This window comes from Haliotis asinina, chromosome 7 (genome assembly GCF_037392515.1).
Source record: "Haliotis asinina isolate JCU_RB_2024 chromosome 7, JCU_Hal_asi_v2, whole genome shotgun sequence".
Classification (NCBI taxonomy): domain Eukaryota; kingdom Metazoa; phylum Mollusca; class Gastropoda; order Lepetellida; family Haliotidae; genus Haliotis; species Haliotis asinina.
This window is the reverse complement of record NC_090286.1, coordinates 63,356,607-63,379,389: the sequence shown is the minus strand read 5'-3', so window position 1 is coordinate 63,379,389 and position 22,783 is coordinate 63,356,607. Positions and strand designations below refer to the sequence as shown.

The 22,783-nt window shown below is 37.0% G+C and overlaps 2 protein-coding genes across 9 annotated transcripts in view; both read right to left on the bottom strand.

Moving 5' to 3' along the window:
• LOC137290411 (ras-related protein Rab-3) overlaps positions 1-6,599 on the bottom strand; it is a 60,065-nt gene extending 53,466 nt beyond the window's left edge. For 2 of the 4 annotated variants that reach the window (XM_067821326.1, XM_067821327.1), the window contains exon 1: positions 5,664-5,694. In XM_067821326.1, coding sequence (XP_067677427.1) covers positions 5,664-5,687 — 24 coding nt within the window. In that variant the 5' untranslated portion in view covers positions 5,688-5,694. Of the gene's footprint in view, positions 1-5,663; positions 5,699-6,509 lie in introns of those variants that run through there. The other 2 variants (XM_067821325.1, XM_067821328.1) reach the window with 2 other exon arrangements.
• A 2,854-nt stretch (positions 6,600-9,453) lies between these two features.
• LOC137291757 (F-BAR domain only protein 2-like) overlaps positions 9,454-22,783 on the bottom strand; it is a 49,125-nt gene continuing 35,795 nt past the window's right edge. For 4 of the 5 annotated variants that reach the window (XM_067823264.1, XM_067823267.1, XM_067823265.1 and 1 more), the window contains 7 exons: positions 22,068-22,273; positions 18,765-18,797; positions 17,242-17,397; positions 16,808-16,940; positions 15,821-16,023; positions 15,070-15,299; positions 9,454-14,846 (listed from right to left, as the gene is read on the bottom strand). In XM_067823264.1, the coding sequence (XP_067679365.1) occupies positions 14,803-14,846; positions 15,070-15,299; positions 15,821-16,023; positions 16,808-16,940; positions 17,242-17,397; positions 18,765-18,797; positions 22,068-22,273 (1,005 nt within the window). In that variant the 3' untranslated portion in view covers positions 9,454-14,802. The remainder of the gene's footprint in view (positions 14,847-15,069; positions 15,300-15,820; positions 16,024-16,807; positions 16,941-17,241; positions 17,398-18,764; positions 18,798-22,067; positions 22,274-22,783) is intronic. The other variant, XM_067823266.1, reaches the window with a different exon arrangement.

The window sequence follows — 22,783 nt, the reverse complement described above, 5'->3', positions numbered from 1 at the left end:
GATTTATTAACTTAAATACAATCCAATCAACAAACTCTTATGCTACTCAATGCAGGCACATTTGAAACAGAGACGCTACATTATTCTGTGTTTGGAACCAGGGTCACGATCCAAAAAATGTTAGCAGTGCCTCAATGTTCATAAATCTATGAGAAACTATAGAGTTACGCAGATCATAACATCACAAACGATCTGTGGATCTGGATCTAGGGGCAGAAGTCTTTAGGTTATATCCAATATCATCTTGCTGAAGAATTTATGTCTTTGGAAAAAGAACACAAAAATCCAAAACATACACATCTTTGTAAACCTGGTACTAGTTTTATCATGTGTCTGAACGGACACGTCTTGGAATGACATCAACCTTCTTTGAGTGGCAAAGAGTGGCATTTTTCTTATAATTGGTGTGATATATAACAGGGAAAGCAAGTGATCATGATTTGCTTGATAATGGTGTTAACATCAACTTACAATATACAATACTCAAATATCATACCCTAAGATGATTGTTTTTGAATATATTAGTATTTTGTACCATTCTACAGATGTAAAATCATACATTTGTAAGGTAGAAACATCAAATTTACAAAAATAATTTCTCAGTCTGAACATTTAAAGACAGCAAGAGACATAAAAACATCCTGCAGATCTTTGACCTAATTAGGTCCACACTTTCCCAGCATGCTACTTCCAAGGCCAGCTGCCTGTTATGTATGTGCGTTACCAATACAGCTGCCAATGACCCAAGGGAGGCCAGTATGCTGCCAGATGTTCACACCTGCATGGAAATCATCACTACAACAAAATCTGCATGTCACGCTAACCTAATGTGACATACAAATGAAACAACTTTAGCCCAATTGTTTGGCCATCCTCAGCTGTATAATAACAGAATGACCTCATATCAATGCAAGAACAGTACACTGTAATTATCCACAGAAACTACAGAGTTGCAGATTTTCTGCACTCTAAAATCAATGAACTTTCATTAAAATATTCAAGTTTCTATACATGAAAGTTGTGTAAAGCAAAGATGAGTCATGCAAAGTTTTAACTTCATTGGTCTTTTAGTCTAAGAGATGCTAAAAATGCAGTAACATTGGATATATTTGGATATATAAGGAGAGAAGTGACAACATCTGACAAATCATTTTGACTCCAGGAGCTTCTTTACTTGGTGATTTGAGAGTGGGACTGGTCATTTAGATTAAATTAGAAAAGCAAGGAAGAGACAGTAGTGATAATAACAATCGCTGGCATAAAGATTATTTGGGAACAACATATTAGTATTAACTACTTTCGTTCTCAATTTAACTTGCTATGTTTCAAAAACAATGCTTTTTCATAAATTTTCAGAGCACAGGCCAATCATAACTATGGTGTAGTGATTTTACCACCTTAGCTTCTAGTTGAATGTGCAAAGAAAAACATTCAAAGCAATATTTGCTACAAAGTAAACAACAAACAAATTTTATGTTAGTCCACCTGATGTACAGATCAGATGGAATGAAAAGTTCTATTCACAATACATCACAATAAAACACAATAGTCAATCATAAGGATCAACACCAGATACTGGATTTACAACATGTTCTATCAAGCAGAATCTAACAACAGCAAACTAAACACGCCACTAGCATATCAGAGTCACGAAAAACACAATTTGTATGTCACTGTGTTTCCTACTGACACTCAGTTAGCAAGGTAAGAACAAGGTTTATCATGTGGAATCTTGTTGATTCTACTGACAGTTCCTACCATTCACTGGGAAACGAAAACCCTTATTTAGGTGACATTGGAAACAGGATTTAATTCTGGAATGCCAAGAGGGAGAAAATCCAAATTCAAGAGCCTGGGTCTTCATTTGAACTAAACTGCTTTCAAAAAATTGGCAGGTCAAGGGTACAAGGTTAATTTCATCTCCAGTCTGCCCTGAGTATTGAGAACTGCTTGAACACATCTGCCTATGGACTTATAGAAAGACTGAATATCCCAGAAATGGCGGCCCACTCAGCTTGAACACCAGCTGTAGGTGAGTCTAAAGTGGTGGTTGTTGCTTTTGTAGACACCCATCCAACTTGTCCAACAGATGTTCTTTTGGCAAGAAGGTAAACGGAGAATGTTAGTGCTGAGTTGGTATGCAGCAGTTATATTTGATATGTGAGGTCTGGTTGGTCATGCAGAAATACAGTCATAAGGTCATATGATGTGATGTGACAAAGCATCAGGTTGGTCCAGACACTGTGGGAGATATTTAGCCATCATTAAACTGTCACCACCAAACCTGTCAACATCCTGGGTCCAGATTCAAAAAGCTCTTGTAAGCCTAATGCTTCGTAACTTTTCTTGTAGCATTCATACCTCCTACAGTGTTGCATCTATGAATTAACAAATATAAAGGTAACGCTGGGCATTATCATTTGCAGAAGCCCGAGGTCTTTCATTAACTGCCCGACGGACTGCAGTTGAAAAGACCGAGGGCTCCTGCAAATGATAATGCCCTGAAAAATAGTGTTACCGTTATTATAGCTAAAATGAATAGAATTTTTAATAAAATAAGAATAAAAACAGCGGCATCGGTTTAGAAGCATTTACTACCAACAACAAACGACGGAGGTCATTGACACACATTTTACAAATACGGACACGTCATAGAACAACACAGATGATGTCACTATTGAGAGTGACGACATTCGACCTTGAACTTTGTTCATCCTACCAGCCGCCATTGTTTTCAGTGATCAACAACGTTAGACTTCAAGTCGATATTTTCATTGCTGTATGTTGTCATGTATGGTACAATTGTTATGGTTGGCACAGGAAAGTGCAGAATGGCACAGGCACGTGTGACGAATGTGAGTCAGATATATGGTCAAGAATGAACCCAAGTTCAAAGACCCGTAGGTGATTGAACTTCAACAGTTGAGCTACTTATGACGTCACCTAACAACGGACTTGATAATGGCCCGTCATCAAGCATTTTGCGGGCATTATCAAGTTATAGTGGCCCGCTCATTTCTGATAACGTGCGGCCATTTTAATGATAATTCTATCCATTTTAGCTATAATGTGGGTTATGCAACTCATCAAATTTTCAAATGTGGGTATCTACAGAGTTGTAAGAATCATAACAAAAACAGACTTGGAGCATTTACTACCTTGCAATCTTTTACACTTCCATTTTCGATCGGCACATGTCGGCATTCATATCGGCATTTCTAATTAGATAATCTTTTGTGAAATAGCCAGTAATGCATCGTTTCTTAGGCTCACACATCATTGCTATTGAGAAAACATTCAAAGTCTCACTTGTTGAAACTTTTAACCATAATTTCCTGGTGATAATAAATATAAAGTTTACACTTCATTTGTACAAAACTGTGTACATAATATTAATTTAGCGTGACGTGTGATGCTTAAAAAATTAAAATAGCGTTTTGTTTAACTGACACTGAGTAAATTACGCAATTACGCTGTCCAGATGCAACACTGCTCCTGTACTGTAACAAAGGAGATACATATGCTGCAAGAAAAGTTATGAGATCTAAGGCTTATGAGAACTTTGTGAAATGGTTCCCTGGATGCACTTTGTTGCAGTATTCATGACAGTGAAGAAAAGATCTTGACATGTCATTGAATCATCACTTTTGTGGCCACACTCTGTGCACATGGCACTATTTAAGTCACTGCTGACAATGCTGATGTTTCAAGATGACATATCAAACTGGACATCAGGCATGTAGACCTGCCTTACAGGGGGCAGATCCACACAGTTTGGTCTGACATTCTCTGTATGCCCAGGTATTGCAATTGATGTCACCATAGTCATCTTTCATGTAGTAAATGTACATGATGATAATACAGCAATCTTGGGCAGCAGTGGTAATACATGATCTGCAGATCTGGGTAGGCCATGAATTGACCCAACTTGTTGATATTCTTACACAATGCCATTTAGAAAGTGGTCAAATGCAACATATGTCACATTTGGGATTTCACTTTATTACTTTCTTAGTAAAGTACAAATTCTAGTACTTTTTCGGTTGAGTCCCATCCAGGATTTGAACCCGCACCCTCAGAGTCAGGCACCTAATCACCAGCACACAAAGTCAGCCACCTAGCCCGCTCAGCCACGGCGACTTCCACTAGCGAGCTAGGCTTGGCTAACTTTGTGTGCTGGTGATTAGGTGCCTGACTTTGAGGGTGCGGGTTCGAATCCTGGATGGGACTCAACCGAAAAAGTACTAGAATTTGTACTTTACTAAGAAAGTGAAATCCCAAATGTGACATATGTTGCTTGTTGATATTCATCACAATGTCTGCAAATGGCAAATGAGGCTTGAAGAGGGCAAGCTACTGATATATATCACAAAGATTGATAATCATTTACTGAATATAAATCAGTTATTGATAAATACTGGAAAAGTAACTTTGAGTAATAATGCCAAAACTATGTGTAAGAAATCAACATAATTAGAGATGACATATAATAGCTTTGATTGCAAACACAACACCATCTTACACAAAATTTAGAAGAAAACCAACTTTGCATATTGTCTGAAATAATTCATATTCTATTTCATCACAATGGTTTATGTATATTATTGATAACAAAACATTTATTTCGAAAGCCATTTAAAATTTTCAAATATCAACAATATTTTTTATTATCGAACTCTTTAGCCATCCCAAGGCTTGTGGTCATAATAAATGGCAATAACCACTCTGGGTTTGTTTGCGTCCAAATAACCCAAATACAAAAATGTGAAAAGAACTACTTTTCCTTGTTATATGGCTGGTGTTGGTGTTACATTAGGCTAATGCTTAGTCTCTGAATATATATCATTTTGATAGTAACAGACTAACCTGAGGAAATCTAGGCTTGCTTCTTTCAAGGATTTCTCATTGCAGAGAGGGCAGTCAGGAAAATAATATGGTTCAGGGACTGTCAGACAGACGAGTGTTACATGTGCAACACATGCACATTCACCGAATTTATGGGTTGCATGTGGATGCTTTGAGGCAAATTGACGCATTTTTTATCAAACATTTTGGGTATGTAATTTTGATATTAACTATGGTAATCTTATGGACATCCAAACCTGATAATGAACGCAGGTCTTATTCTTTCTTCTTTCAACATGTACATCTGTACTGTGAAAGCAGTGGTTGATTGCAGGAGAAAAGATCCTGCATATCATTTGTAGTAATGATCTCTGCATTCACAAATATACTTTTATCAGGAGGTATCTTCATTTTCTCATCTATAACGTTTAATATATCATACCAAACTGTATAATTTCAACAATCAAACAAGTGAGTGATAGAGTGAGTTTAAATATACAATCACATCAACCATACTGTGACTAAAATAAATCACATATGATAATAAATACAGTTCAGTTACAAAATTTGTAAACAAAGGACAGCAAAGCAGCTCATTCAAAACACTGGTATCTGATGTATTTTCAAAAAGGTAATATTATTATTGTATGTACATGTGAACAAATGTGACAGTTTAAAGATTTAAACAAATATCAACGCAAGAAGCACTGACATCACAACACAGATACGCAAACTGGCTGTGGAGTCATGCATATTTTGTAAATAAGTGCAGTAACACAATACACAGTATGTTGTTTATGTTTACAACATCTAAATACCTGCACTAAACCGTCCTGTCTCATAGCAGTGGTTGCTGAAAATAACACACAATGTATTTTTTACAGGCTCAAAATGTGAAGTTACTTCCACTTGTGTCTGTCTAGTAGTAGTATAGAGATCCTGGAATGTTGCGAGTTCTGTATCAAAGGGTTGCGCATATTCTACATCACACTACTATCCACCTTATAACAAGTTTATTGTAATTACATATTGTATGTTCATTTGTGTACACTGGCATGGACAGCAGATGGGCTGGTTGAATATGTGTGAAGTCCCCCACAGGTCTCTACACATGATCTGGGACTAATTTGTGACCGGCGCCCCCACCCATGTCACTATTCGAGTGTTCACTCGAGCGTCACTAAGACGGACTGCAAAGTGATCTACATAAAAAATATTCAGATCTACAACTTGTTAGTTTGTGCTATTAAACGCCCGTATTTGTTTGTCTCGTCGTTGGATTACATGTTTACATTTTTCGTCCACGCCACTCTTCGGTGACTTCGCCGGTTCCAGTCGCTCCTTGTAAGTAGGTCTAAGTTGAATTTATAAAGCTCAAATTAGTGTGTTGTTTAACTAATAATACTAATATACTTATTATACGGATCTTGTTTGACAAGATTGTCAAGAGTGTTGTGTTTGTTTTGGTAAATCCATGCTGCCACGCAGCTTTACAAACGTAAACAATAACGCGTGTGGATTGATTCAACGAGACACAGGGACGAGCTTTTGACTGAAATATAGTTCTTGTGGCATGAATCAACAGGTTTCTGATCTGGTCCTGTTAAATATACACTGTGGCTGAATTACGTTCTGTAATTTACGAAACTTCCACGCCATCTTACCTTCTGCTGTCCGTCGCTTATCGATAGCACGAGCAGGTACCCGGATGATAGTGGCAAGTAGGCGTGGCCTTCTCGCAAGTCCAGCCCACGTGTTTTGAATTTCATAATGCGACTCATGTGTATGAGTCTGTAAATACGTGCGAAATCGGAGCTGACAGGTGTCACAAAGGATCTGTTACCGCAACAAACAAATTTATGCGAAGTGCGGATAATGTTCAGGACACATCTTAAAAAAGCATTTAACTAACACAAGGTAGTGAACAATAAACATTACAGGATCATAGTGTAACAGGAGTAGTGTGGTGCCTATATTAGAAAAAACGCATCAAAAACCCATTCTTATGTCCAAGCTTGTGACATTTGTGTTCTATCCGAATGACTTAGAGAATACTCCACTTTCAATATTCTCGTTAAGAGACTTTAGTCGTTTCAGAAATTTCTTGTTAAGGACTTGAAGTGACAAAAATGGATACATAAAGCTAATTTATGTGTCAAAATGTTTCAGGAAAGCAATGTAGAAAGGTTGGACATTCACCTAAGCTGGTTTTCCCAAAGTTGATGAAAACCACAGAAACATTAACACATAGAGATAATTTACAGGTCGCCGATACAGTAGTATTTTATATCAAGCAGAATCAAGGGCCTTCTTATTCTTTGCTCACTGTACCCATTTTCGCGTATCCGTGCATGCCAATTATTGCACACTTAAAACGCATGGAAGAGAACAGCGTAGCTGTTAACACACTATGTGATAATTTTCGGTATACTGAAATTTGACCCTTTTCCTGCAGTATGCCACAAAGGTCGTTCCCTTTGGAAATTATCGAGCGTATTTTGAGCAAGTTAAGCTTATCACGTGTATATATATTTGGGTCTAAACTTGACGAAAGAAAAATCCTGCTGATAACGAGCTAAAAAAGGTGGGTATCAGGACAAGGTCAAAAGTCTCCTGACTGTTCACGCCACATTTCGCTCAAGAATTGTTTCCAATAACGTCAAGTACTGGCGGATTTCAAGCAAATTTACAAACACATTTACATAAATAAAGGTCAAATTGTCAAGCATATTGATAGAATTTACAGAGTTCATGGGTCCAATGACAAGCCTACAACTGACATGTTTGGGGTCAACTATCGGTGTAATTCATTGAAATCGTCGGAACAAGAAAGTTCCGTTTTGATCACGTGATTTGGTACGATTCTGTTGCCCGTGCCCATTTACGTTTCCAGGATATCAGCTGCTGAGGCGAAAGTATTGATTGATGAGTAGATATCTTACATATTAACCTCGATAATCAGTCAAATTAATCAGTATTTATTGGTTCAAAGGTCATAGGATGACGACCAATACTGACCTGGAGGTATTTTCTAGATGCGTGTTGGCACATATACAGTTCATCAACTCCTCATAAAAGGCTGAATTCGCCTGCAAGTCCAGACATGCAGGCACTTACAATACAGTAATATTTTCGTAGGCCATGTTACGAGTAATTAAATGTGTGAAAGTTGACCTCTGTCACTGCCGCTAGGTGTTGTACAGATGCGCAGTTTGTGCATGAACCCCAGAGATCGTTACGAGGGAGTTCAGTTTAAGGTTTCCGTCGCATCGGCAAAACTTCAACCATATAGTCAGTGAGTTTGGCTTTAGGCCGCTTTTAGCAATATTCCAGCAACATCACGGCGGTCTCCCATACAGTAACGAAAAGAGATTCGTATGATAACTAAAGTGTTTGGTCATATTTCTTGTTTGGTACTGTTATATCTGTATGAAATGTTTAAGCACGAGAGGATTTATGGATGAAATTTGTGAAGATCATCACTGGTGTGTGTTCATTACAGGCATGGGCTTGGAGACAGTTGGGTCTGCATATTTTCCGTCAACAATCCGAGTATTGTTTCATGCAGTTTTGCAGTATTTTTGTATTGTCCCGACTGGGGGCAAGGAAGGAGGGCTACACCTTGGTCAGCATGGTCATGTTAACAATGCTTGAGGTGACAGCCAGTGGTCTAGGGCTGTCCTCAAGGAATGAATACAGTGGAATATTCCTGCTTGGTTAATACAAACATGCCAGGTAGTCTGACACAACTGCAAATGTTCACATGGTTTTGTTTCACTGTTCCATTCGAAAGAAGTTAAAATCAGTAACTGGAACATTAGCCAACAAACCATTAACTTTGCTACCAGTTTGAATTGATAATCACAACTCCCAACAGGGTAATGTTAAAATACACACGAGCACATCACGTACAGTCAGTGTCATTATTGATAGGTCATCTGCTGTGAAGAGCACCAGGCATGAACACAGGCCACCATGCCTGGACAGGTGTGGACAATGTGACGACCAGCTGCTATTTATATGTGATTAGGTGATTTTATGAAAGAGGAAAAATGAACAAACATTTAAGAAACTTGAAGGGGAACAAATGCCTGTACAGAACCAGGCTAGCTATTATCGAAACATTTGTAGCACTATGAACTTCTTAAGCTCATTCTCAACACATTGGCTATGATCAAAGTTAAGAATTCTTAGGGCTACAAACGCTCCAAGAATAAGGACCCAGTAGTTCAGCCATTGCACCTGCAACATATGACAAACAAGTCAATGTGGGCATAAAAGTGTTCATTCCAGATTATCTGCGTAGTTATCTTCTATTCTCTGCAGGAGTCGAGACAATAATGCTGACTATACATGTCCCAACAAGTCTATTTACATCTTGATGACATTGCTTACTCCACTACCAACCCAATGTATGATGTGATACCTCAATGAACTTCTGTAAATGGAATGTTTTTACCGACTTGACTCATTGCTGGACCATTCCTGTGGAATAGACTTCTACTTGAGATGAAAACACTCCAGGAACCTGACACATTTAAATCCAGTCTTTGTGACAATGCTCAATATACAAGTGACTGATAATGGACACAACAAAGAACAACACAATTTGTTGTTTTCTTCCTTGTTTAATGATTTGTTGATAAATAATCTGGTGGATACATTTGATTTGATAAATGGTGAAAATGAAAAACTTCATTATAACCTGTTTAGTTTATTGTGTTCAGTAGGGTTGGATTCATACACAAAATGTTGATGGTGAATATCTCACGATATATGATTTCAATGATGACATTAAAATCTTGCAAATACCTAAAATTTTAGACATTAAAACAGTTTATACAAATTTGTACAATTTACAGTATGTTCAAAATCATACAAGAATTACAATGGCCTATCAAAGCACTTGCAGAAAGATAACAGGGGAATATTTCACATGCAGTATAAACACATTTCCATAGAATGTACATATTTGGAACAAGTCCTATCTATCTATCTATCTATCTATTTGTACAGGTATAAATAGTAATGACACTGAAGCACATACAACAATGGAAGATGACTGTTGAGCATCAGACATTAGGCACCAAGCTGAGAACATTCGATATCTACACTTCACAACTGGTGATGCTGATGGGGACAAGGGGAGGTAACTTGCACATCAAAGAATACAGAAGCTTGTTCCCTCGAAAAAAAACATCCCAAAATGATAGAAATGTGATATTTCTAAACAAGTAACATCTATCATTAACAAATTAAAATGATTTTGGTATATCTACGATACCAACTAAAATTTATCAGTACTGGTCTTTGAAATGTCAGTGGCATTTTTTTTTGACCTAATGTACCCTAAAGTAACTACTGACTACTGCTATATGCAGTCTCATGCTTTTGTAGAATATCTTAAAATATGGAGCATGTCACTTGCAAATTTAACTACACTTCAAAAACAATATCCAAATTTCAGACTGGAAAGCAAACTGAATAGAATAACACAATTAACTGAGTAAGAACCATGAGTGCCTTGAGAAAGTGACTGACAAAAACACTGCCAAAAGTTTCCAGTCAAATATTAATGGCAGATCAGCAATGACATGATGACCTGAATAATGAGTATTGCTGCAGACATTTTACTGACAATGATAAAAAATTTGTAACCACATACTCAATACAAAATATCATCAGACACAATATACATAATGAAACAGAACAGTGACTGACAGTGTACTTTAAGAAAAAACCTGAACAAGCAGTCTACAAGTCATGAATACACAAGGTCAAACAACTGAAGATTGTTCTGAAAATGCATTGAGCATAGTTAGGTAGTTGTCTGCATACAATTACAATTAGGCAATCTAAGCAGTAATCAATTAATATGTCATTGACACATTCTAATGGCTATCAAAGAAATGATCATCTTCTACCTAAAGATTTCTTAACTGAAAGAATTCTAAGACGTAAATCATAATTTGGGTTAACACAACTACTAATTTCTACATCTGAGATTATAACATCACTGAGAGGAAATTTCTAGTGAAACAGATAAACCCATGAGTCAGAAAGACTACCTGAACCTCTGCATGTAGCACTGAGCAGCTGAATATGTAAGTAAGTATTTTGTGTCAGCCCTGACTAACTGGAGAAAGTTCAGCAATCAGTATTGTAGGATCGAAATGAAAATTAAGGCACTTAAAAGCATAAATAAAAAAAAAAAGTCAATGATTGAAAAGTCTTCTATGAAAAACACTCAAATCGATGAAACCATTCCTCTACAGCAGTACTCATAACTTCACCGAATTCTTACCATTCATACTCACACCCCAAACATAACAAATAATGCAACAATCAACAGACAACAAAGTAAACCATTAACAACAGAAAGTAAAGCCAATTCCAACTGTCCTTGTTCCTAATTACAAACATGGCACGAATTGCCTTATCAATATTACATCTTTACCAGAGGTTGCTGGGGATTTGGGTCGCTTGTTTGAATGTTTCATTATCTTACATGATATTGCATGTTTTGAAAATACATGTATGTACGAATCACACTTTTTTTCACTAGTCTTGTGTATGTAATAACATGACACACACATATATATATATATATATATATATATATATATACTCTTCACATAAAGCAGGGGATAATGAACTTTCAGTTTGGATAGGAAGTGTAAACGTTAACAAACGTTTCAAGGACAGACATCTTATGAACACACTACCATTTCCCTCTACTACCACCCCTAAACACAATGCATGATATCCACGTGCACAACGCAGTAGCTCCATACATATGCATGGGGTCCCATTCTTGATTTTGACGTTTTTTCAAGAAGGTAGAGAAATCACTTAGAACATTCATTTTGACACTCATCTTGCACCATACATTTGTTAGTTTTTGTTTCTAGTCATTTGTTTTAACAAGAAAATCGTATACATGCAAATTACATGTCATACACCAAACACCTTTCAAAAGTGACTACATTCCAAATAACTATGGTTGTAAGGAAGTGCAAATGGAGATGCACTCTCAAAACATTCAATAATGTCATATCAACATTGATTAACTCTGGTAAGTCTCCTAAAAAAATTTAATTGTAAATTAAAAAGAAATGAAGATCCCCTACTTTTTTGGAAGAGTATATATACTGAAATCTATCATACCACACCAAAACAGTCAAACCGATAATTCATACAAAATAAAGTACAAAGCATGCAATGCCTATCAGAAATGAAGAGTTAGTTACAGTTGAACACTGAAGTTTGAAGATGAATAAAAAACAATGAACTGACACACTGTTTCTCATTCTAGAGACATTTCAAATTATTGCCATTTATTAAAGAAAAAATAAAGATACAAATTTGTTTACTAGAAAAAAACACAAAAACAAAAAAAATCCCACTTAATTTCACACAGTATGAAACACATCCTACATGAAGACAAAACAATATCAGACATGTTTTACATGATGACAGAAATAGTACTTTGTATATGTGGGTATATGTGCCTAGTACTGTTGTACCCTATCCCCTAGAATAGCTAGGGTAATATCTTTACATTAAGTACATCTGTACAATATACAGAACCACCTGTATGAGAACAATACAACATGGAGACGATACATCATAAAGCAATGAGATACATGGCACACTTCTCCTCGTGGACTCCCTCTCTCCTTTCAGTGGTACACAACACCAGGAATTATTTACAGCAGGTCACAGCGGAGGGAGCATTTGTACTCCACAACACTGAGTGGCAGAGCCAGGAGCTGTCCAGTCACAAGCTCTTGCATACAGGACAGCACTTGAAAACACCTCAAGGCAACCATAAATGAAGGATTTCACTGCTGAAAATGTTTGAACATACAATACTATATAAGAGTGGTAAAGAAAAACAAACACTGCATGTAGAGAAGAACAATGCCCTTACTAAAATTGCTTGAACTGATTTTCAACGTGCCTACTAAAATAGTACACAAGGTTATAAAAACTGTGCTGTTTGGATTGAGAGCGCAACATGACTGAACACAGGTATACATGTACATAACATTTTTGTGGGTTAACAATTTAATGTTGCTCAAACTACATACTTCACAAATGTCTGACATGAAATAACACTGAAGTGTATTAAATGAAATCTATTTCATTTCTTCAATCAAACAACAGATAACCTCCATTAGTTTGTGAAATAGGAGTAAATTGTAACTTACATATCAAGTAAATTTAACCTGTCAATCATTATATACTACTCATCAAAAATGTTGAAGACCGCCTGATTCTTTCATAAACACACACTTAACATGACTGACAAATAATAGAAATATGAAAAAAACTGAATTGCCATTTGTTTTAAAGAAACTTTAACCACCATCAGTAAAGGTAATAAAATCTACTCTCACCCAGTATTTTCAACCATCTCTAGACTACACCTACCTAGTCCGCATTTGTGAAATTTGGAATTACGAATGTAATTATCAACAAATCTGACAGAGGATTACCTCCATATTAAAATCTACAATGATAATGATGATGTCAATATGGTACAGATCAGAAGCTACTATTGCACTTTCAGGAGAGTATGTACACAATTTACAACATGGGATGCTGTTGAAGTTGCTTTGTCCATTGTGTATTGTCACAAGGAGTTATAGAGGCACTCTACTGCTGAACCTACTGTTTCTGCAAAGGAATTCAAACTCATTGGTCTATGTGTGTGTGCGTGCACACGCGCGCTCATGTATATTGGGGTGGGGGTTGAAAGGAGACAATGGTCCTCTCACACAAAGTTCTCGCAAGCTAAGGTCTAGCAACATTGGTACCTCTTACGTTACAGCAGAGGAAGTAGGGATGCTACAAAGAAACTTAAAATCATAACGGGAAACAAGATCTTAAGCTTACAAGAGCTTTGTGAAATGGGAACCTGGGGTCTCTAAGATGTTCTACCGAATTTGAACGTAACAACTTCCTAAATGCTAAATCTTAACATGATTATGACAAGGGCCTTTCACACTTCTGCTTAATTTTGATCACTGTTAATGATGTACCATTTTCCTCATGCTGGACCTCATTCCACAAAATAACTTGACACCCATTACTGTCCCATACCCTCATCTTTGTCACTGATGTAGAACAGTCTTGGTCTAGGATCACCTATAGAATGCGGTCTACCACCATGCTCCCACAGCAATCTAAACACTAAGACAAGTACAAGTCTGTGGTGAATGATGGGAGTTATGAAAAAAACGTAGCACTACAAATCGGACTGCTTTGAAGAATAGGTCTCCTGAACACACAAGCTAGAAGCATCATGGTTGATAATTCAGTTGACTTACATTTTGTGTTTTCAAAACACAACATGAACTCTACATTTGGCATTCTGTAGTTGTATTGATATAGTTCCTGATTGAAACTGTGCTGGGTTGTAGCCCTGTTATTCACCTCACAACATCCACTATCTGTATAACTGTACCTGACGGTTTACATCTGGACAGTATTGGTACACACAGCCAGGACACAATAACTAATACTTCCAATAAAAAACATGAACAAAACAACCACATGTTACCACATATTTACATAAGATCTATGAAGGTGACTGTATAGAATATTAAGAAATGTCCTGTGTTGAACTGCTGCAAGCTTTTGCTGAGGTGATAATATATTCAATGTTCCCATCTGACTTGGTAGTTGAGTGAGTGGTCTTGTGCCATCAGCATGGCTTGACACAGCAGGCAATGGTGTACAAGCTAGGTCCTGAATCTTGTCTTGAGAGTCGAATCTATTGTGGGAGATCTGCTTGTAGGTAATACACTGAACCTGGTCACTGATATCAATATCACAGATCCTCTTGCTTCTTCTCAAACAACAAATTACTGGAATTAGCTTAAAATCACAGTTTCAAGTGGAAAAAGAACGTTTGTGTATACAGTGTCTCTATAATATTGAAAGTTTTCGTCATACCAACTTATTGTCAGGTTCAGGGTCCACATAGTACTTTCCTGAAACAAAATAAATACATGTAAAAATGTCTGCTCTGTTTGCTAGTTTATTACACTACATAAATCATATGATGTATGCTTTTGTATGCTATATTTATGAGCATTTTTCATTTATTTGCATATATATACTTGTGTCTAAATTCACAGCAAGAATTCACCATCCAGGGTGTAACAAGGTGACACAGGATGTGCAGCACCCATATCAAATCTACATAAGACTGACCTGATGCAAACCTCTTCTTTGCTAGTGATATCCTATAGCCTGGGCCAGCTAATTCAAAATCCACTCCTGACAGTGTGGTGCCCTCACACATGAATTGAAGGGCCGTGGTTGATGGCACACTTGGACCTGTCTTCAGCTCAAACTTGGACCGAATACATCCCTGGCTCTCCTGCTCGCTCACTTCAGAGATGTCATTTAGCTTCCATGTTGCTCGACTGTTCTCCTCATTCCTGAAATAAACACAAATTACTTACTGATGGTAACTCGGTTAACATTTAACACACTAGGATAAATAAAAAAGTGAAATGTTTCTCGGGCATCAAAGCGTAACTTGTATTTGTGCGTTAACAATTTTCTAGTGCCATTTAAAAAAAACATTTTTGACTTGGCCGCCACCTGATCATCCATTAGTCCACTATAACAATGAGTGCCTGTAAGAATGAGTGTGACTGAATCTGCAACTTATTAACACATGCTAAACTTCCAAATCTGTAATAAATGTGTTCCTCCCTTTTCACTTTTTTCAAGTCTGCATGGTGAATTGTTGCACCAACTCTAAAAAATATTGCTTATCACCATCTTTAATGACAGACATGAAAGCAAACTGAAACATAAACTTCAGAAATTGTCCTGTCCAGATTTGTATATCAAAGTCCAAATGATGTCAAGATATTACTTTCTTCCACTACTGGTCATTCTACTACTACTTAGTATGAAGTATTTGTTATTGTAAATACTATGATATTCTAACCAGTGCCCAGGGGGAATGCTTTGCATCTTGGTGACCCCTCCGTTGATATTGACAGCAACGAGAACATTCTTGAGAGTTGAAGGCGAGGCCATGGAACTGGCATTGTAGCGGTAGTCAAGGCGATACTCTGTATTCTTGTCCTCGCACTTCCAGTACACAACCAGAGGTAGAGGAGTGCTCTCAACTCCAGGCTGCACCCGTACCTAGAAAGGTAAAAGATGGAATTATACATAATATTTCACATATAGTGAGGCAGTGTTTGCCCTTAACCTTGAAACACTGCAGGACCTATGGAACAAGAACCATAAAAAGTTGTAGGCCCTATATTTGAATGTGGAACAACTCTTAGTAAATGGGAATGAAAAAACTGTCAGCTAAAAGGAGCTGAAGAAAACATAAACTCTGGGTCGGAGTGGTTTTCAGTCAGCATTAGGCCTTAGGACCGGTCAGAGTGGTTTTCAGTCAGCTTTGGACCTTAGGACTGACGTTAACTTTGATTGCTACAGTGAGGAGTGGTGTTCAACACTGCTTAAACAGTGTCTCAGTTACATCAGGACATATCAGTTTAGAGAGATAATGTGCAGCAGTTTGTCACTTAGGTGCAACTATGAGCACATGCTAACAAACCTTGGCCCATAAACAGGGTAAATCTGTGATTCAAACGCAAATTCTTGGTTGATGTCAAAGGCAACATAAAACGTGTTTGATATTGATAATAAGGAATTTTATGCTGCTTCAGATGAATTTCATGCTGCTTCAGACTAGTCACAGGCTGAGTTCACAAATGTTTATGAAACAGATTGAATTTACTATTGTAAGCAATAATTGGGGGCAAAGTTAACCAATTCTAATTACAATAAAGTGAGTCACTAATCTGAAACCCAACTGCAACCTACAATTAAGCATGTTGAGACACCTGAAGGACACCCTACTGGAAGGTTAGCACACTGTAGCTGGGTTCCAGGAACTTGTAAACAGGGACTGTACCTGATATTTGATGATATCAATATTGAAGTAAGACGCAGTTTTGTTCTGTTCCCCCTGATGCCGAAGGTGGTCAACAAGAGCTCCCATGTCAAATTGGAACACATGACTGTCTGCGGTACTCTGGGCATTGTCTCTGTAAAAAACAACATACTGTATCAACATCTGCCACAACTACTAGGATAAGTTACCTTTACTGTATCAAGAGTCTATCACCAAGACAGCTACAGATTGATTAGAACAGTCCCATGGTTGATTTAGGACTTACAACACACTTCTATGCATCCAATTAGCCAAACTCATAAAATATTTTTTAAACTTTAACTGTCTTACTCTTCAATCTCCAAATACATTTGCTTTATTCATCAAAACCCAAAATATGTTAAAAGTTTACGTGGAATATGTGTCAGAATTGATGAAAACGTGAAGAGTCTTACTTGACCAACAACTGTGTGTTTGGCATGACATGTTCCAGTTTAGCTGCATTGCGTATTTTAAAGCTGAGCACTGATGGTGAAGGGTTTTCTGTGAATGCTTTCACGATGCCAGCAGGGAATGACATCATCAAATTACCAGTCGTTTTCACTGCACATCTGAAGTGGCAACAGCAAGCATATACATTATCAAACCTTTTGCAAACATTCTTCACGATAATTTTCACTATGCCATTAAATTTAAACAAAACAAGACAATGAAAGAATTTTTGTAAATGATGAAATACAGGAAATATTTCCAAGTATCTTGTTTCCATGTTAGTGGTTGAGTTAAAATAACACTTTTTATTTAAAAAGATTTAACAGAAACAGCAAAGGCTACACACTATAAGTGCCATAAATCACATAGGGTTTCCCTGTGTGAACAAATCCTTCAGATGCAGACATCTTTAACTGCTCCTAGAAAACTAAATGCATTTCCTGGCGGTTGAACCAAGAGAAACCAGAACTGCTACTATGTTAGTTATTCCTTGGGAGCCCCATGCTGTTAGAAAGCAATGAATGGAAAGACCTCTTTATCTTTCCTGCAAACCAGGAGAGTGTTGACAAATGTCCATGACCCTGTTATACTCACAACATAAACACCTACTGTAAACAATAGCGCCTAAAAAAACACTGATGTCATAATCATAGGATTTTTACTCTACACCATACAGTAATTGATTCGAACCATTTAAGAACAGGTTTCCTACAGATAATGTGCCATAGCACAGAATACGATTAGCACTAATCATGCACTTGGCACAGTGGACATTTATAGATGGTGATATGGGATGTTTGGTGCTGGGTTTGCGTGCAATAAACAGGACCATTCTGCAAAAACGAAGCAACGTGTATGATGAACCGAGAGATTTTTCTAGGTTACATCTTCTTTTCTATTCTAGAGTACCAAGAAAAATCACTCTGTTCATCAAATACCATCTTCTAAAATGCCTAGCAAACATGTAACGTGTATGATGTTTGGGTTTGAGCAAGGTCATACTGCATCAGTCTGCTTATGTATGTTTATGCTATACTCCTCAAAAGAAGTTAAGAGCCACCAAATTCTCTCACACTGTCATTGTTAATGCATCGTTATCATCGTTAATGAAAGATTAACCATAGGAATATCAAAGAATCAGGTGGTCCTTGAGTACTATTCTATTACTTTAAGACAAAACAGTGTGTTAGACTACAAACAACATGCTATTCTTCATGTCCTACAGTCACATTATCAGATTTTTCTGGACAGAACTAATAATGGCTGTCATGTTGTCTCACAACATCTTACAACATTGGGAAGACACAATTACTAAAAAAGAAGGAAAGCATATCACTATCATTTCAAATTATCATGTCAGTATTATCCAAATACATTTGAAGCTAAAGAAAGATGAGCTGTTGTTAGACTGCCTTGCAAAGCTGGCCATGCCAACAGACATGGAAGAAACAGGGTAGTAGGTTTCAATGGGATCACACGATATTACCTGTTTCTAGCTACCTCTTCTCCTGAGTTGGACCTGCAATACAGTTAGTAGCATGCACACAACAGTTACTGGATAGACGGCAGTAGTACACACACACTCAGTGTATTGGTGGCAGGGTGGGGCCAGACCCGCGGTGGGAGGACACGAGCAGTAAAAGCTGCCATACATTTTTCTACATGAGGGGAGGCTTTCCTCCAAATTGTGACATTAACACCTATCAAATGACAGCATCCTTATTCTACGGGTAAAAATTCAATACTATAAGATGTCGAAGACAACAATATTCTGACTATTAAGTGAATACCAAATTTCACTTAGGATTTGACATTATGTAACACTACTTTTACCAGCAGCATCATGTCAGAGGACAGCAGATATGGGGTTCAAACATTTAAGCTTAAAGTAAAATGTGTTGAAACAATTCAATATACTTAGAACATTGATATTTGAATTTTTTTAAAGATCAAATTAGTAAAATATGTAAATGATTCCTAAGCTACAAGTGTTATAAATAAAGTACATAAAAGAATGCCATTTACAGGATATATTGTATGTATGTATGAATGATCTTTTGTTTAAAAAAGTAACACTTAAAGATATATTTTAATCATACCCAGCTAAAAAGGAACTGGAGTATGTCACTTGGAGTGTTAATATCTAGGTTAAAAGTCACTCTCCAGTAAGGACAATATGAATTAGACAATCTCAGTCTTTAATTATCACCAAGAAGTCTGATTTGCTATAGAAAATTTGGAACATTTGTATGAAACAGCAGCCTTTGGTGTAAGCCCTAGTAAACAACATTTAAAGGTAAGGGCTTTGTCATGTTGTGTTTCCATGCAACTGTCTTTTGACAGGTGTCACTTGAGCCAGCCAATCACCACAGGTGAGGACAGATAGTCTGCACAGTCAAGTATGCAGGTGAAACAAAGGCTAATATATACAAGAGAGTAGTCAACAAAGCCAGACACTGGAATAGTTCAATCATTAATAACAAAGGGTGACACATTATTAGTGAGAAAAGGGTATGATGAAAAGTTCACAATAATAAAGGCTACAGAATGATCGCCGAATTTGAAAAACATTCATAACACTTGTGATTTATCAAGATTCTTAGATAACTTGTTTCAGTGACATTTAGTTGGTGTGATGAACACTGGCAATAGTTCTATGGATATTCTTCCTTAATACTTCTTAATACTGTATATTACTGTGTATAAGCCCACCCGGTAACTTGACCCCTAAAATCAGTGTCAAAACGATATGCTGCATGCATAAGCTGACCCCTGTGACGGGTCACAGTTCAAGTCACTCCAAGAGATATCTGGCAGTAACAGTCTTGGATGTAAAACTTAAGTATGCCAAGTGAGAATAATATCTAATAAAGATTATAACGACCATTATTCTGTAAGTAAAAATCTGTGTTTGTATTCCTTTCTATAACCACAATAATACGTTAACCCGACAGAATTAAAAATCTAAACTATTTTTCCCCATTACACTGGAAAAAATTCTTGTACATATGCTTTATCAAAATGAATAAGCTGAAAAAATACAATCAACAACAGTCCTTATAAAAGTTACTATTTCCATCTTTCTTGAGTAATTGTGTGCTGTAATTTAAGTGACATCTTAGTTTTCGTCACCTCGAACATGACGCTTGGACACAATGTTTAATGCTAAAAAAAAGATGCATGAAGCATTTATGCCACAGGTTAAAACCTAGCACGATACATGCACTGAAGTCCATAATATATGTATTGGTGGTGATGTTTTTTGTAACACGTTCAGAAATAAATGATTTTACCCCAAACCTTCATCTGAATCAATAAATTTTTGTTTACGAGGACAGTATCCATTGCTGTTATCTGATTGGCTGCCTTAGGACACATGTTTGATTTTGACCATTCACGATCCTTACACCAGACTGTGGCAAATAAGTGTGATTAGAAATCAGTTTTTATCCAAAAAGACCACTTCTTAGAAATCAGAAAATACTCTTGGCAAGGGTACAGTGATATTGTTGATGTTTGAATGATACCCTCTATTAAACAAATCACCTCATATATTATTCATATGGAGCTTCAAAACGGAGGTATTTTCCCCTGGTGTATCCCATTACCAAGCAGATATTGGGAAAAGGACGACCACAGATATGTTTTGAGAAATCTCTTTATAATAATTTTCTGATTACGTAAAAATGAAAATGTAAAAGGGTGAAGGGATGTTTAGTGGTATCACATTGTGACACTCAGCAGAGGGATAATGTTACAAATGAAAAGGAATTATGCCCATACTCCAATAATCTCCCACTTCTTGAAAGTACTTGTGCAAACAACAAAACAATAGCAATCGGGCCCATTGTTAACAGTACTTGTGTATTGCTTGCGTGGCACTACAAAACAACAGGAAGCAGTTACCATATGTGAAGTCACATGAAACAGCTGATGAGATTGGCACAAGTCATTTTCCAAATGGCAACTGGACAGGATAATAACTTTTTAGTATCATTATTGTGTGTAAATAGGTAGGTACGGAACTTAATAATGACTAAGATCAAAATATTTTTATATAATGAAAACTGTATACTTCGATATGTATTTTATTGATCATTTATAACAAGTGGTTGTAATCATCATAGACTTCCTGGCAGGTGTGCTTCTAACCTGTAAGATCATCTTGACAGGGCATTGACGACCTGAAAAGTACTTTCGTGAAATTGTATCTCACAGATAAGTCAACCCTCTCCTATTGACTACTTTTTTCGGTCCTCAAACTTCAGCCTATACACAGTAATATACAGTATAATATATGTAACATTTTTGTGTAGATGCTAACTCTGTTATGAGACAAGTGATGTACAATACATGAGCTAAGCATTTATATACATGAGTAAATAGGTGTTCATACATGCTAATAATACTGATTGATGTTTAGACAATAGACAAGGTTAACCAATCAATATACCTAGCCTGTACTTTAACTGTATATACATAACTTAACTCATCAAATATACTGTAAGAAAGTACTTGTTCATCCAAAGAAACACCATCTTTGTTAAGATTCTTGGGCATGTTTTAAGATACCAATGCCATCAATAGTATCATGAACTTAGGTTACAGAGACAATGACTTATAACTGAGTGCCACCAAGAATCTACTTGGGCATAGACGTAAAAAAATTACTTAAAGAAGAAATTACTAGCTGTCGCGTCTTTGCAATGGATATGTAGCCTTCATTATTGTGTATAGAAAGCTAGCTAAATGAAGAAAAAAGATTTTATTCTATCCACATTCAACTTACTTTGTCGCATCGTGCCCCTTGAAGAAGGCGTTGATGGTCTCTGTGAAGGCCACTGCCAGGGGAACGGTGTCAGACATGCCGATGGTCAGTGGACTGGGTCCTCGGGAGGATCCAATAGGCATGGAGGTAGTGTTGAACGTCACGCTGCCACTGCTCTCAGAACGAGAGATTATTGGGATTGGACTGTTCTGACCCGTCGTCTTAGACTTGAAACACATGGATAGAAGATTTAATATTCCACAAGTGCTTTACTTGAAAATAGGCAAATTCTACAATATCACTATGTGTCTATAGTATATTTTCATATCAAGTTAACATTGCGACTGTCACACAATCCTGAACATTTAAACTATAAATTGTGTATTCATAAATACTTTTCTTATCTCACATATTGCACTTTCTCATGTTGTCATGACCATATATTGGGACCTTCATACCTCTTTATACACCTCAACCAAGTCACAGGCAGCTCATGGAATGCATGCAAAAGACACTCTGGTTGATTATGTGACCTCCAGATATTTCCATGTGTGCCTTAGAGCTAGAAGCACACTTGTATTCTGTTCAGCTGGATTGGTCGGGTGGAAATCCATCAGTCACTCATAGTCTCACTTTTGATTTGTTGCTTAACAAAAACCATTGGCATTACTGAAAACAACTGCTATGGAGTGGTGGACCCAAGTGATTTAACGCCGCATCATTTGTCTGAAGACCTT